The sequence below is a fragment of the Notechis scutatus genome, chromosome 6, assembly GCF_049901735.1.
Source record: "Notechis scutatus isolate UNSWTSFEM ecotype Mainland chromosome 6, rNotScu1.2, whole genome shotgun sequence".
In the NCBI taxonomy this organism is placed as follows: domain Eukaryota; kingdom Metazoa; phylum Chordata; class Lepidosauria; order Squamata; family Elapidae; genus Notechis; species Notechis scutatus.
Genome location: NC_142014.1, coordinates 20,716,190 through 20,731,081, shown reverse-complemented (window position 1 = coordinate 20,731,081; position 14,892 = coordinate 20,716,190). Strand labels below are relative to the sequence as shown.

General features: G+C 41.8%; 1 protein-coding gene across 3 annotated transcripts in view; it reads left to right on the top strand.

The window, feature by feature from the left end:
• The window catches only part of SCUBE1 (signal peptide, CUB domain and EGF like domain containing 1), a 186,715-nt gene that overhangs the window by 34,570 nt on the left and 137,253 nt on the right, over nt 1–14,892 (top strand). For all 3 annotated transcript variants that reach the window (XM_087969451.1, XM_087969453.1, XM_087969452.1), the window contains one exon: nt 13,535–13,663. In XM_087969451.1, coding sequence (XP_087825577.1) covers nt 13,535–13,663 — 129 coding nt within the window. The remainder of the gene's footprint in view (nt 1–13,534; nt 13,664–14,892) is intronic.

Genomic DNA, 14,892 nt, shown 5'->3' with positions numbered 1-14,892 from the left:
ACAATGAAGTCTTAAATCAGGGGTCTTCAAACTTGACAGCTTTAAGATTTGTCATGTTAGCTCAGGAATTCTGGGAGTTGAAGTCCACAAATCTTAAAACTTGCCAAGTTTGAAGACCCTTATCTTAAATCATCCTCATTTCCAGCATCAAACTGGTTTTCATCGCCAAGCAATTTTAATTCCAATTTCTTTTTCTTTCAGTCAAGTGTTTCTCGTGATATATTCTGTATATAGGTTGACAGTATACTATCTTCGTATAGTCCTCTCTGAACTTTGAACAATTTAGTTATTCCATATCCTGTTCCAATTGTGGCTTCCTTGTGATGATGGTAATTTCTCAATAGGCAGATAAGATGGAGCTGTGCGTGTGTTTAAGCCTAGCCCAGCTTGTTGTGGTCTCCACATCAAAAGCATTTCTATAATCAGTAAGGTAAAAAAAAAATCCCTCTTTTTGTTTTTGATCTTCATCATCATCCACTGGATGCTATCAATCCAGTTGCTTTGGTTCTCTTGCTTCTATTTTGCTCTTAAACCTACTATTTATCTTACGTTGTAAAAATGCAGGTCTTGATTTCAGAGAAAGGGACTAACACAGTGAAGGGTTCAATACTGCTTTTCCCTTAGTATGATTACATCTTTTCCAAACTGATATTTTGTAGAATATCTAATTTACAAATACGCTAGTCTTTGATAAAAAAAAAAAAATTAAATGCAACCATACTATTAAGAAGAATGCAAACTTATCTAAAATACGTGTCTTCTGATCTAAATTTGTCCCTGATATATCCTTCCCTTCCCTTATATTATTCGAGGAGAAAATGTTGTCCCTGAACCCATTTAATTTTAATTGCTTTGTATCTTAATAGAGGTTTACTAAACAAAAAACCAAATTATTGCTTGAATTAAGCTGTTCTAAACTTAATTAAAAGCTTTCCTTTAAAATTAAAAATAGCCCACAATAACAAAAAAACACGAAACCCCTTTTTTAAAATGGCTTGTTTAAAATACCTTTAGATAATAACATAGTCTGTATATAACTGTTCATTATGTAGAAGTATCGCAGTTAATTAAAATGATAAAAAGCCCATTCATGTGGGATTGCCCTATATTCTGATGATGGAATTTTAGTTTTTAGAAACGCTATGATAAAAGAGTTGGGAGATGAGCTGAAGCAGAGAGGTCCTTTATACTTTTGAGTTTTTATAAATTCATAAAACCCATGTAAAAATCACAGGTTTGCATTTTTAAAATATTACAAAACTGACCATTTTCAAGGAAAAATGTGCAGACTGAGTCATAGGATTCAGGGATTTCACAGACAAACTTGTGCAACATTTTTCAGAGGTTTTTACTTCTTGCTTTCTTCATGGGGCTGAGAGGAATTGGCCCAAAGTCATCCAGCTAGCTTTTTGTCGAAGGCACAACTAGAATTCATGGTTGCCTGGTTTCTAGACTGGTGCCTTAACCTACTATCCCAAACTGACTCTCATTTTAAGTTTTGAACAAAAGCAAAAAAAGATGTCTCTGCTTTGACAATTCTTTTGACAGTCTGGAGATAATTTACTTCATGGTGGTTATATTATGAATGAAGTAGATCTTCAGGCACATGCATGAAAATAAACATCAGGTTGATTTCCAGAATATTTATTCCTATATATATTTTGTTTCTATTGTAAGCAATTTTATAATTGCTCATGCAAAACATTAAAATGCCTATGTCTCACTGATGATCAATCAAGATATAGAATAGGTGGTACTAGGCTCAGCGGCAAGAAGAGGAATCTTGGAGTTCTGGTGGACAACTACTTAAATATAAGACAGCAATGTGCTGCAGCTGCCAAAAAAGCTGACACAGTCCTAGGGTGCATTAACCATTGCATTAACCAATCAAGATCATATGAAGTGTTAGTACCACTTTATAATGACTTGGTAAGATTACACCTGTAATATTGCATCCAGTTTTGGTTGCCACAATATAAAAAAGATGTTGAGACTCTAGAAAGAGCGCAGAGAAGAGCAACAAAGATTATTAGGGGCTAAAACATATGAAGAAACAGTTGCAGGAACTGAGTATGTCTAATGAAAAGAAGAATAGGAGTGACATGAAAGCAGCGTTCCAATATCTCAAGGGCTACCACAAAGAAGAGGGAGTCAAGTTATTCTCCAAAGCACCTGAGGGTAGGACAGGAAGCAATGGATGGAAACTAATCAAGGAGAGAACCAACCTAGAAATGAGGAGAAATTTCATGAAATTTCAGAAATTTTACAATTAACCAGTCGGATGACGTGCCTTCATAAATTGAGGGCACTCTATCACTGGAGGTTTTTAAGAAGAGATTGGGCAACCTTCTGTCTGAAATGGTATAGGATTTCCTGCTTGAATAGGGTTGGGCCTCCAAGATCCCTTCAAACTCTCCTCTCCTCTCCTCTCCTATCCCTGGCTTGGACATAGTCTCACTATTTTATTATTATTATTTTATTTATCAAATGTATGTAGCCATCTTTCTCATAAACATGAGCTTCTTAACTTGTTCACGGTGCCCTCAAAGGTTCATCATAATGCTCGAAAAACAAATTTAATTCCAAGGGGTTGCCTCCGTGTTTTTTCTTGGCAATGAAATGGAAGTGTTCGTTTCATTGTTGTTGTTTTTAAATTTCCTGTCTAGCCAATAACCTAGGAATCCCCAGGGAAACCCACATGTAAGTGGTAGCCTGGGACAACTCTGCTTAATTTTTGGACAATTGCTCAAGGTCAGCTGGCTGCTACACCAAGCTGAGGTAGACAGCAAGTCCAAATCCTTTTGACACACTCGTGTCATTTTCTTGTAAACAGTACAAAAACGGTTTCCGTTGCCTTCTTCCAAGATGTGGTTTTGACTTCTTAAGCTAGGCTAAGCCTTTGAATTCCCCTGCAATTAACTGGAATGAACTAGGGGTTCCACATAACTGCTCACTGTACTCTCCAGAGATACATTCAAGATCAGGTCATCCAGTTTAACATTTTGGTTGATGGAGGGATTGAGGAGACACTCCAAAATTGGGGTGGTGGTGGAGTTTTGTACCCATCATGCAAGATTTATCATTGTGACGATTGTATCTGTGCAAGAAGTAAACCTGGGAACGCATCATAGTAGCTAGAAGAAATTTCTCTAAAATTTAGAGTGTAAGGATTCCATCATTAAGGCGTTTTATGTGGTCTTATCAGATATCATACAGAAGGTATACCCGATTTTTATCAATAAATATTTTAATTGTATCAAAGGTGCTTTTTCAGGAGGCAACTGTACTTTCTTGTTTTTAATTTTGAAGACGTTTCGCTTCTCATCCAAGAAGCTTCTTCAGCTTTGACAGGATGGTGGGGAATAGAAGGATTTATATTCCTTGCAGACAGCTGGTCATTTGCATCCTTTTAGAGGGTCATTGAAGCACTTGGAGGTTTATCTGTGTCCTCAGGGCCAGCTGAATAGCGCTAATGGTTTCTGTATTCTGCAATTTTTTCCTCTGGAAATCCATTCCTACTCCCACACCATTCAAAGGGTGTTCATCCCAAATTGTATAGCTAAAAGTCTGTAGAGACTCTCATTAGAGAATCTACTCAGGTGCATTACTCAGATGACCCTGAGGACACAGATAAACCTCCAAGTGCTTCAACAACCCTCTAAAAGGGGTGGGTCGGGGCTGCCCACGCACCCCCTCCGGGGGGGAGCCGCGGCGGCCCACCCCCCCCCCCCCCCCAGCCACGTCCCCCCCCCCCCCCCCCCCCCCCCCCCCCCCCCCCCCCCCCCCCCCCCCCGGCGCGCACAACCCCCCCCCCACACCCCCCCCCCCCCCCCCCCCCCCCCCCCCCTCCCCCCCACACCCCCCCCCCCCCCCCCCCCCCCCCCCCCCCCCCCCCCCCCCCCCCCCCAACGCCCCCCCCGCCCCCAGGCCCCACCACCGCAAGCCCAGGCGCCACCCACCAACCCAAAGGGACAGATAGCCTCTCTCCCCCCCCCCTCGCGCCGGCCTCCCCCTTTTTTTTTCTTTTCCCCCCCCCTTCCACCCCCCTCTAAAAGGATGCAAATTTCCAGCTGTCTGCAAGGAATATAAATCCTTCCCTTCCCTACTATCCTGTCAGAACTGAAGAAGCTTCTTGGATGAGAAGCAAAACGTCTTCAAAAGAAAAAACAAAAGTCCAATTGCCTCCTGAAAAAGCACCTTTGGGACAACCATGACCTGAATGACTGAGAATCTCTACAGACTTTTACTTTAATTGTAGTTAGAGTAGTGGTTAAGATTGTGAGTTCTAACTCTACTTTAGGCATGAAAGACAGCTGGGTGACATTGGATATTTATATGGTCTATATGGGAGCATCCTTCCCTAAAGCCAGCCTACTCATCTGCCAGGATATGATCCGCCTCAACCCAATCAAACAACCTTTCTCTTAAATGCATGTTGTACTATACATTCTGCTGATGATATTAAGTACGCTAATAGATTGATAGATTTATCCCTTAAAAAAATAATTTCTAGTCCCAATTCCCATAGATAATTTGCTATAGTATTAATATAAGTGGAAAGGGAAGTTAAGGTGAAGGTCCACCCATCTAAATAACTGAGTTCTAGTAAGATAAAGTCATCACTGCAGTTTTGATCTGCTTAGCCAAAGATAAGATTTTTGCACAGGTTAATGGAGCCCATTGCACAACACACACACACACACACACACAAAATTACAGCATTATGGCTGCCATAGTTGACTTTTTTTTTTTTGCCATGCCTTGCAAATGCCCTTGGTATGGTCAATGACTCCAAGCTTTGATAATATAAGTACATTTCTTCCCCTCGTTTTGAATCTCTTTCTGAATTTTTCCTGTTTTTTTCCCCTTCTTCTGTTGACATTACAGTAAACTTTTAGTGTTTCTTTATTGCTGAGACCTGAGGGGTTGTATAATTATATGCAACCTTGGCCACTGTAATCACCAGGCAGGAAAGAAAGAGCGCTCCTTACGATAAAGATAATTGTCATTAACTTTGACAATTGATATTTTTGTCAGTGTATTTGTGAGTGTATATTATTTTATTTTATTTTATTTTCATTTTTGACCACATTGCAAGATAGATGTACGATCTTTTGCTCAATTGCTCAGTCCTTGCGTATGATCGGAGACAAACATTTTATTCTTTGGGGTAAATGGATAACTAAGGCTAACCAGGCTGGTCATTTGAACAGATAGAAGGTAGAAAGAAATATCCCCCACTTTCTGCCATAGTTAGAAAAAAAAACCATAACTATTTACAACTGTGTAGACTGATGGTTGACTAATAACAGATACCCCAGTCCTAGAATGTTAATTAACAACTTTTCCTTCTGCTCTTCATGGGCTATTATCAAAGCTATTCCACTTCTGTCTTTTCTTTCTCCCTAATAAACATCAGGCTTTCTTTCTTTAGCTCTTCCATTCCCATTGATCACCCTTGACCTTGTCTCCACAAACAATCCTTCAGTCTTTAAAAAAAAATTTTTTTTACAGTTTCCTCAGGCCTTAACATCTTGAAAATATCATGAAAACTAGAAAACAATAAAACGAAGAGGCATGTTTTTCATTGATTTTTGTAGGGCTTTCAAAAACCATGTCAATTATAAGCCTGTAACACTTACAGGCAAAACGCCTTTACCTTAACAAATACATCTCTTGATGTACATACAAATCTCACTCAAGAAAAGCTAGAAAATAATGCTTTATTTGCTTTACTAGGAAGCAAATGAATATTATTATTATGCAAGTATCTTCTTCTATGATTGGCATTCAATAAGCCATTAACAATATGTGATGATGAGTGTCATCATTTAGTCATAAATAATGAATGAACAAATACACATACATACACACACACACTCTCACACACACACACGCATGCACACTCTATTGTATTCCCTTAAGGAAATACATGCTGGAGTAGGTGTAATAGGCAGATGTCTAAATTACAGTGTTTTCTTTGAGGAAAAAGTAACATCTAACCATTTCATCCAAAAATAGATAATTGTAAATTTTTAAATCATACGGAAAATCTGGAATGCCATTCCCTCACCCTACCCCCCACACAGAAAGCCTGAAATAGTTCTTAGTCCCTAGCCTATGGAAAAGGCTTAGAGTCATTAATTTTGGTTGGACTTATTAGCGGCAATTATTATTTGTGGTCAGTACTGCTATTTTTCCCTCATGTCACTTCAAGCATAGAACTCAAGAGGGAAGGATGAGGTTAGTGCCATCTTATATCTGTTTGGAAAAGGCCAGGAGCTACACAAATCTTTGTAAGTATGAACTTCCTTTCCATCCTCACCTTATTTTAAGAATCAGGTGTGAGCCATATAGGCTAGTGGTTGCCAACCAGTGGGCTGGGGACCACTGGTGGTCCACGAGAAAATTTTGGTGGTCCACAGAGAAATGTCACCCCCAAAGCACCCTCCAAAACAATTGATCCAGGCTGTGTTGCAACACAAGGCTGCACCGCCCATATGGCCTGTGGGAACACAAGGCTTGTGTTGCTTGCATTGCGAACAACATGAGGTAGTGAGGGGAGGGGGGAAAGGGCGGAGGGGGGGAACTTGCCCCACATGCCTTGCCTGGCCACCGGGCTGCTTCTTTCCGCTTCTTTCTTCTTCTGCTTTTGGCTACACGCAAGGAAAACAGCAAAAATCTTTCTTTCTCTCCCCCAAACTCCGCCAGAAATGAGTTTTTGGGACCCTGCAAGGGATCCTGCTCCAAGAGGCTGCACTGGTACAACAAGTCTCACAAAAACTCATTTCTGGTGGAATTTGGTGAAGAGAAAGAAAGACTTCTGCTGCTTCTTCTGCTTTCCTTTCATGAAGCCAAAAGTCTTTCTCTCTCTCTCTTCCCCCGCCCCCGAGAACAGAGCTGGAGATGGTATCCTGTGATCCCAAATAAAAAACGATCGACTGGTAGGAAAACAGGGTGAGGAATTTTCCTGCAGACTTTTTGGGGGATTTTCCCAGGGTCTCTGGTCCGCGGGACTTAAAATTATGAGTTTGGTGGTCCATAAAGTCCAAAAGGTTGGCAACCCCTGGGCTACATAATTTTGATAGGTGGGAACTTGTTTTGGTAGCGATAACAAATGTAAAAGGATCCTTGATTTCTTCCTCTCCCCCGCTCCTATTCCTGCCAAAAAAACAAGACAGGAATGAGAATCTTAAGAATTTCTAGAGCAATATCTTAATCTTAAAATCTTAAAAGTTCATAGAATTCAGTATAATGCAGGTGGAGTTAATAGAACAAAATTAAATGAGTGCCTTAGACTTTAAGAGAGCTCATTTCAACAGACTTAGATAGATCTTGGGAAGGATTCCATGGATGGTAACCTTAAAGGGGAAAACAAGAAGCTTGGGAAACTCTGAAAAATAAGATTATAAAAGCCCAGTCTAGCATAATACCACTGAGAAGAAAAATAAGAGACCCCAGGCGAAACCAACTTGGTTGCATAAGGAACTCTCTGACAAACTGAGAGATGAAAAGGACAAGTATGAAAAAAATGGAAAGAGATACACACAACTAAAGCAGAATACCAACAAATAGACCGAACGTACAAAGAAGAAATTACCGTGTTTCTCCAACAATACGGCCTCCACCAATAGGAAGGCCCAGCATGTTTTATCGGCATAAAATCAAATTAAGCCCCTCCCCCCAAATTAAGGCCTATATTAAACATGAATTAACCGCGAAATGGGGGGGAATGGCAGGGGGGGCTTGCCGTTAGGAAGTACTTTTGTTCCATACCCAGATATGGTGCTGCCTGCGTTGACTTTGGCGTTGGTGGGGCACTTCGTATCAGGAGACCTTCCTCCACCGTTGCTTTCCCTTCTTCCTTGCCGCGGCGTTTAGACCAATGCCGCGGCGTTTGGCGCAGCCATGCGCAGCCAGCCAGGGCTCCTCCCTGCAACTGGAGCCCGGCGGAGACACTTGGCTTCAGGCGCTCCTGTCGCCGCCTTCCCTTCGCCTTCAAAGGCAAAGCCAATTCTTTTAAAAGAACGGAGAAGGGAAAACAACGGTGGTGGAAGGTCTCCCGATACGAAGTGCCCCACCAACGCCGAGGTCAACATCCAACCTGTCTGCCCGCCCACCCGAGGATGCAAGGGGGGGAATTAAGTCACCCCCAAAAAGACGGCCTAGCCCTTTTTTCGGGGGTCAAAAAAAAAAAAAAGGCCCGGCCTTATTTTGTGAGAAACACGGTAGAAAAGCTAAGGCTTACAGTGAACTAAGGTTTGTAACAAATGTCAAAAATAATAAAACATAATTTATTTCAATATGTAAAAATCAAGAAAAAGTCAAGGAAACAATCAGTCCACCAATGGGAGAAAATGTCAAGTAGATGACTGGTAATAAGGAGAAAGTGAAATTGTTTAATACATTCTTTACCCCTGCCTTATGGAAAAGGGGGAAAAATTAGCCTAACCTACTAAAGGCAGAACCACAAAAGACAGACTAGGAATACAAGTCAAAATAGAAAGAAAATGGTAAGGCAACACCTATAGACTCTAGATGAGTTCAGATGATCAGGACCAGATTACACCCATGATTTAAATAGCTGGCAAAAACACTGTATCATATCTTTCAAAGATCCTGGAGCATCAGGGAACTACCAAAGGACTGTGGTAAAGGGGCAGAAATGGATCCAGGGAACTACAGACCAATCAGTCTGGTCTGTAGGAAGATCGTAGAAAAGAGAATCAAGCAAGGGAGCTGTAAACATCTAGAAAACTAAACCTAAAAAAACTAAACCTAGAAATAAATAAAACTATTACTAGAAGCCAACATGAGTTTGTCAAAAATAGACTATGCCAGACAAACTGTATTGCATTGTTTGACAAAGAGGCTAAAGTAATGGATCAGGACAATACTGTGAATATATGGTAGCATACTTAGACTTCAGTAAGGCATTTGATAAAGTAGACTACAGCCTATTCCTTGGTAAGATAGAAAGATGTGGGATAAACAGCAACAGCAGCAGTGGATGCATTCATAACTGGCTGACCAACCATACTCAGTTTTTCCAGATATTTGCACAGGTGCATTTCTGAATTATTTTCCTTGACAGTAAAACAGGCTCTTTATTTTCTTTTTCTTTACTCATAGGGTACTATTGTTGCTCTGATGCTACAGATATCAAAGCAACAGGGAACAGGCTGTTCTTTTTATTCTTAGAATCCTCTTAGAAACTTTGGAGAATGAAGCTGCAAAAAAATCTTCATAACAGCGTAGCAACCTTCCTTCCGTATAACTTATCTTTTGTTTAATTCAAAAGTGAGGGTGAGAAGAAAAGGAAAGTATCTGACTTGGGTAGAAACCAAAAGGTTGCCTGCTATAATATGGGTGAAACAGAGGTGTGGTGACAGAAGAAATGAAGAGAACACGGTGATCAAGAGATGTCCTGGACTTCATGGTCTCAATGGGCCATTGTTAGGTCAACTTGTTTTGACCCAGCTCCCCAAACACAAAAACCCTCTGATGTGAAATCAAAAGATTCTTTTATTAGGAATGCCGGCAGCCTTCTGCCACACCTATTCATCTCCACCCCCTGCCTTTTATCCCCAGAGCTAGGGTGGGCCTTGCTAGCAGTGGTGGCTCTTCCTTCCCCAGGATCAATCCACGGTTTTCCACTGCTCTCCTCTTCTTTGCCTTCTACGCAGCCGTGAGTCAATCACTGGACCCAGCTGTTCCTCCTCTTCTTCATCAACCATCTCCAGACCTGGGGGCTGTTGACTCTACATTTGACGGCCGAGGCTCCGTCTCTGTTTCTCTCTCTCTCTCTCTCTCTCTCTCTGCCAGCTCCATTCCCTCTTCCCCCTCGGAGCTCCCAGGTTGCCCTGATGCTGACCCTGATTCCCACGCCACCTCCTCTTCCTCTGATTTGGCTGCCGGAGGGGCCAGAGGCTGACAGGCCACAACACAACGGAAACAGTAGTGCTGTTCTACCGGTTCAGCACGGTTCTGGCGTATTGGTAGTGCCGAAGATCAGTGGAGACCGAACCGTTTCTCTCCGATGAGCTGCCCGAGCTCCCATACTGACCTTTATTCCCTGGTTTTGAAGGGCAGCTGCTTTGCGCGGCACAGCAGATTGCCACACATCTCCCTGTTGAAGCTACAGGGAGAGTGCAAGATTGCAGGAGATGAGTAGGAAAGCCTCTGCACATGCACAAAGCGTGCATTCGGCGCATGCACGGCAAAGTGTAGGTGCGCACGCAAAGCGCGCCCACCAAGCCACACCCACTGAACCAGTGGTAAACTACTTTGAAACCCACCACTGAATTGAAAGAAAATGGTGGTATGCAATAGAGGGGAATATCTGTAGCTCAACTGTAGGATGAGGGTGAAGGTTCATTCTCCGAGCTTGTGGGTTGGTTTCTGTTTATTACCTGAGGATAACAAGATCTAATTACAAGACCTAGGTCTTGTAATCCTCAGGTAATAAACGGAAACCAACCCACAAGCTCAGAGAACAAACCTTCACCTTCAAAGTGGGGATCAGCTGGGAACATAGCCCAGCAGCCCAGGAAGAAGTGAATATTCAAGGTAATGACAGGCCCTTGGAGAGGAACTTGACCATTAGTAATCACGGCCTATTAGTTTCATTTTTTATGCTTCTTTGTTGCCAAATCATTTATTTCAATTTGTGTTTCTTCAGCATTTGTGCAGGCTTACCTGTTCATTTCAGATGCCGAAGAAATATTTCCGTGTAACTAACCACTGACGCATCAGCAATCAAAATATTACATTTCAAACCTTTTCAGTACTCAAACTCTGCTGCTGCCTGATTTCCCCAAGTGCAATGTTTTGGAACTGGATAGCTGAGATTTATGCAGGCAGACGGCTTCCTGATGACTGCATCTCTACAGAGGTTCAAGAACATAAATTAATGAAAGTCAATTGCAATTTATGTTTCTCAAATTAGTTCCAGATCCAATTGTAAAAGGAGCATGGCATGAAAGAAAAACATACATTCTAGCCAAATACAGCTCATGTTGGATGAAAAGCTGTCATTAAGCAATACTCAGGATAGGAGCGTCTAGACTGTAGTTTAAGATTGTTCATTATTTTTTCTTGCAGATAATTTTGACCATTACCATAAAAGCATCATTTACTGCAGAGGCAGGAGACCTTCAAACATGCCCAATTTACTATTTGAATCATCTCTCCCTCTCTCACAACCTACTATACACATACTTTTCTCTTTTCCAAGCACATGACAGAAATATATTGCAGCAGTTTTAAGAATTCATTAGGGTTTGTCTGTCTGTCTGTCTGTAACTTGTAACTTTTTTTTCCTTCAAAAATTCAGCAACTTCCCATGATTTCATAAAGAAAGGGCCCCATGTCTGTAATAGGAACATAAGAAGAAATGCATATTGGACCTCAGTCCACATTGTTTAGAGCTGTGGCTCAGTGAATAAGATGCTGAGCTTGTCAAGCAGAAAGGTCAGCAGTTCGGCGGTTCGAATCCCTAGCACCACATAACGGAGTGAGCTCCTGTTACTTCTCCCAGCTTCTGCCAACCTAGCTGTTCAAAAGCATGTAAAAACACAAGTAGAAAAAAATAGGGACCACTTTAGTGGGAAGGTAACAGTGTCCCGTGCGCCTTCGGCGTTTAGTCATGCCAGCCGCATGACCACAGAGACATCTTCAGACAGCGCTGGCTCTTCGGCTTTGTAATGGAGATGAGCACCGCCTCCTAGAGCTGGGAACCCTTACCTTTACCTTTAATGGTAGCAACTCCTCACAGTTTCAGTCTGGAGTTTTTTCCTCCCCACGCAAAGCAGTATTTCTATAACCTTTCACTGCAGATTTTCACTTTATGAGGAAAAGACAGAGGAGTCTGTGTTGGGAATGAGTTTCACAGGGAGGTTGGGGAAAATGGTTAGGACTCTGTGTCGTTTGTTATAGCTGTGGAAATCCTCTGAAAGAAGACCTTGCAATGTGTGAGAGCATTTAAGAGGCATATTGCTCTTAACCATGGAAGCAGCCCTGTTTCCCATAGGCTTAAAATTTGCTATGGCTGTCTCTTCATGAGAGAACCATTCACAGCTACTTTGCTTCACTGGGAGAAAGGCTCTATTGCAACAAAATAAATCTGATTGTAAGATATACTGTATGCTTCACAAGCCACTCCAGTTCTTAATACAGTATATTCTTACAACAATGAGGGTCAGTAGCCCATCTCCTTTAAACACATTTTCCTTTCTCTCCAAAAAGGACAGACCAACAAACCAGGAGTCTGAATGGCAATAGTGAAGTGTGTCCATCCCATCTCTGCATGTTTACAATACTAATGTTTTCCCGAAAATAAGACCCTGCCTTATATTTTTTTTGCCAAAAAAGGCACCAGGTCTTATTTTGGGGGGATGTCATCCACTGACTAACCTCACTTGCGTGCGTTGTCCCTGGCATCCTTTTTGCTGTCAGAGGCCTTCAGGAATGTCTTCTTCTGCAGCTGGCAAGGCTTTTCTGAAGGCCTCTGCAGCCAATAACAGAGTTCCGGATCAATCCGGAGCTTTGTTATTAGCTAAAGAGGCCTTCAGGAAAGCCTTGCCAGCCTTGCCAGCTGCAGAAGAAATGGGCCAGCAAGGCAGGTGTCAGGGTGTGTGAGGCCTGGCTACAACTGCCCAAAGGTAAGTAGTAGGGCAGCTGCACCCCCACCCTAGCTTAATTTTTAACCATGCACTCTGGAGTGGGCGGGATCTTAATTAGGGCTTATTTTGGGGGTAGAGCTTATATTGGGCGCACGTGTAAAAATCAAGCTAGGACTTACTTTCAGGTTAGGTTGTATTTTCAGGGCAACAGGATAATTATGGGAGATGTGTTGGGGGCATCCAGGAAAGTACATGAACACTGTCCGTAACCAGTGTCCATCTAGCAGTAACCATGAGAACTGCAGAGCAGAGTTTTTATTAAGTTATGGGAAGGGTAGGCGAAAGGGACAAATTTGAGTTTGAGAAGGTGCATTCAGAGAGCGCAATTTCATTTGTCAGGAGGAGAATCATCAGTTTACAATAAAGATTTCTTTCTAGTTGTGCTGGAGTGAATATCTAGGAAGCTTCAAGTAAGTTCTTCACAGCTGATGATATAGGGGTGGGTATCGTTAATAAAATCAAAATGGCAGCCACAATGGCGTGATAAAAGCTCCACCTATTTTTATGGGTCTTGTGCATATCCTACAGACAACCCAGTGAGGGTTGCGGGTATTACAAAATATGTAGGATCTTAAATACAAAACAAGTATTTATTGAAATCCCACATAATGACATTTCTGGTTGGATTAAGCAATGGATGTTTATGTATCCTTATACATGGAAATTATAGCATTTTAGCTTTAATTGCCTTTATTGTTGATTAGTCCATTGGCCATATCAAAATACAGAATAAAACATAAAACTTTATAAAAGTATTTTGCATTAATTGTACAATATTCATCAACACCGATTTCTGTTAAATTATAAACCTGGCACTAGGGTTTTTTCCTTCTTTTTTTCCTTGTTTTCAGACATTGATGAATGTGAAAATGACTTCTACAATGGAGGCTGTGTACATGAATGCATCAATATTCCTGGGAATTACAGGTGTATGTGTTATGATGGCTTCATGTTGGCTGAAGATGGACACAATTGTCTTGGTGAGTCATTATAGTACAGAAACTTGATATATTTCTTATCTGTTAGATACTGCTCATTTCTCCAAGGAAGCACAAAACTATCTAATTCCTCTGATAAGGCAATTATCATTATCTTATTCCAGGCTTTAAATTATGGATAGTTTCTTCAAGTATTTGGCTAATGTCATTCAGATTAAACTGTTTATCTGAAACTATGATCCAATCTATCTACTATGTTCCCTGAAAATAAGACCCTGTCTTACATTTTTTTGCCACCGAAAAGGCACCAGATCTTATTTTGGGGGGATGTCATCCACTCACTTGCTCGCGTCACCCCTGGCCTCCTTTTCACTGTCAGAGGCCTTCAGAAATGTCTTCTTCTGTGGCTGGCAAGGCTTTCCTGAAGGCCTCTGCAGCTGATAACAGAGCTCTGGATCAATCCGGAGCTTTGTTATCAGCTACAGAGACCTTCAGGAAAGCCTTGCCAGCCTTGCCGGCTGCAGAAGAAATGGCTGGCGTATGTTGGGGTGTGTGAGGCCTGGCTGCAACTGTCCAAAGGTAAATAGTAGGGCAGCTCCACCCCTCCCCATCTCCACCCTAACTTAATTTTTACCCGTGCACTCTGGAGTAGGTGGGATCTTAATTAGAGTTTATTTTGGGGGGTAGGGCTTATATTGGGCACACGTGTAAAAATCAAGCTAGGACTTACTTTCAGGGTAGGTTGTATTTTTGGGGAAACAGGGTAGAGGTAGAATCTGTTTCTGTATGGAAATCAAGGTGTGAAATATGTCACCTACAGTGCTCCAGTTGGTTCAGCAGATGCAGAATGGTCCTGTTCCAGATCCAGCAGCCATGCCTCTCCTGCAGAAAACTCACAGCTGTTTTACCCAAAAGATTTGAAGGAGAGTCAAAAAAAAAAAAAAAGAATCTTCATTGCTCAATATTACCAGCAGAGTTCCTGACCAGCCAGTCATGAGTCTCCTTTGTACTCAGTTTCCTGGCAGTCTCAATGGCACGATGGGTGCTTCTCAAAACACCGTTACTCTCTTGTGGATAACTATCAGAACTTCATGGCAAACTTCAAAGAACACTGAAGGAAGTTACAGGAACATGCCAGATTCAGGAACTCCGACAAGGCAATAGAAGTGTCTGGCAGTATGTAGAGGAATTCATATTAGTCGCAAAAGATTTGGGTTGGAATGAATTAGCTCTCAAGGCTCAGTTCAGGGAGGGTCTAAAGATTCTTTAGG